This window comes from Dipodomys ordii, unplaced genomic scaffold, assembly GCF_000151885.1.
Source record: "Dipodomys ordii isolate 6190 unplaced genomic scaffold, Dord_2.0 Scaffold112, whole genome shotgun sequence".
NCBI classification, from domain to species: Eukaryota; Metazoa; Chordata; class Mammalia; order Rodentia; family Heteromyidae; genus Dipodomys; species Dipodomys ordii.
The window spans coordinates 156,097-156,805 of record NW_012267328.1 but is presented as its reverse complement, the minus strand read 5'-3'; the positions used below and the strand labels follow the sequence as shown (position 1 = coordinate 156,805).

Sequence of the window (709 nt, the reverse complement as noted above, 5' to 3'; positions counted from 1 at the left end):
GCTCCTCTGTGTATGACAGGTGCTCCTCTGGGTATGACAGGTGCTCCTGTTTGTAACCAGCCACTCTGCTAAAAGCAGTACTTTCCACTCTTCTCTCCTTTCTACCCAACCTTCAGAATGAAGATGTTTTGTAAGAATTCTGAAGCTACATACTTAAGAGCTTTGACTTACGTTCTAGTAATGGACTAGGAATGATTTTCTTTGAAACCAACTTGACATAGGGGGTTTGGATGAGAATGGTCTTGACTTGGTGCTGAATTAATCCTCCTCTTTTTCTCCCAAGGCATACTGATCAAAAGTTTGCCAGGAGACAGAGGAAAGAAGGGTTCTATATCAGGAAACTCAAAGACATCTGACCCTGTTGACAAATGTGGACTTGAAGATCTGAGAAGCTCCTGGAACACAAGTCCTGGCGCCTCAGTGTCCGCGTGGAGCATGGGTCCTGAGGCCTCAGTGTCCACGTGGAGCACGGGTCCTGGCCCCTCAGTGTCCACGTGGAGCACGGGTCCTGAGGCTTCAGTGTCCACGTGGAGCACGGGTCCTGGCCCCTCAGTGTCCACGTGGAGCACGGGTCCTGAGGCCTCAGTGTCCACGTGGAGCACGGGTCCTGGCGCCTCAGTGTCCGCGTGGAGCACGGGTCCTGAGGCCTCAGTATCCACGTGGAGCACGGGTCCTGAGGCTTCAGTGTCCGCGTGGAGCACGGGTCCTG

The 709-nt window shown here is 53.3% G+C and overlaps 1 protein-coding gene across 1 annotated transcript in view; it reads left to right on the top strand.

The window, feature by feature from the left end:
• Efcab9 (EF-hand calcium binding domain 9) overlaps positions 1 to 446 on the top strand; it is a 7,285-nt gene extending 6,839 nt beyond the window's left edge. Inside the window, exon 5 of the mRNA XM_013028610.1 lies at positions 383 to 446. Coding sequence (XP_012884064.1) covers positions 383 to 446 — 64 coding nt within the window. The remainder of the gene's footprint in view (positions 1 to 382) is intronic.
• The last annotated feature ends 263 nt before the right edge of the window (positions 447 to 709 follow it).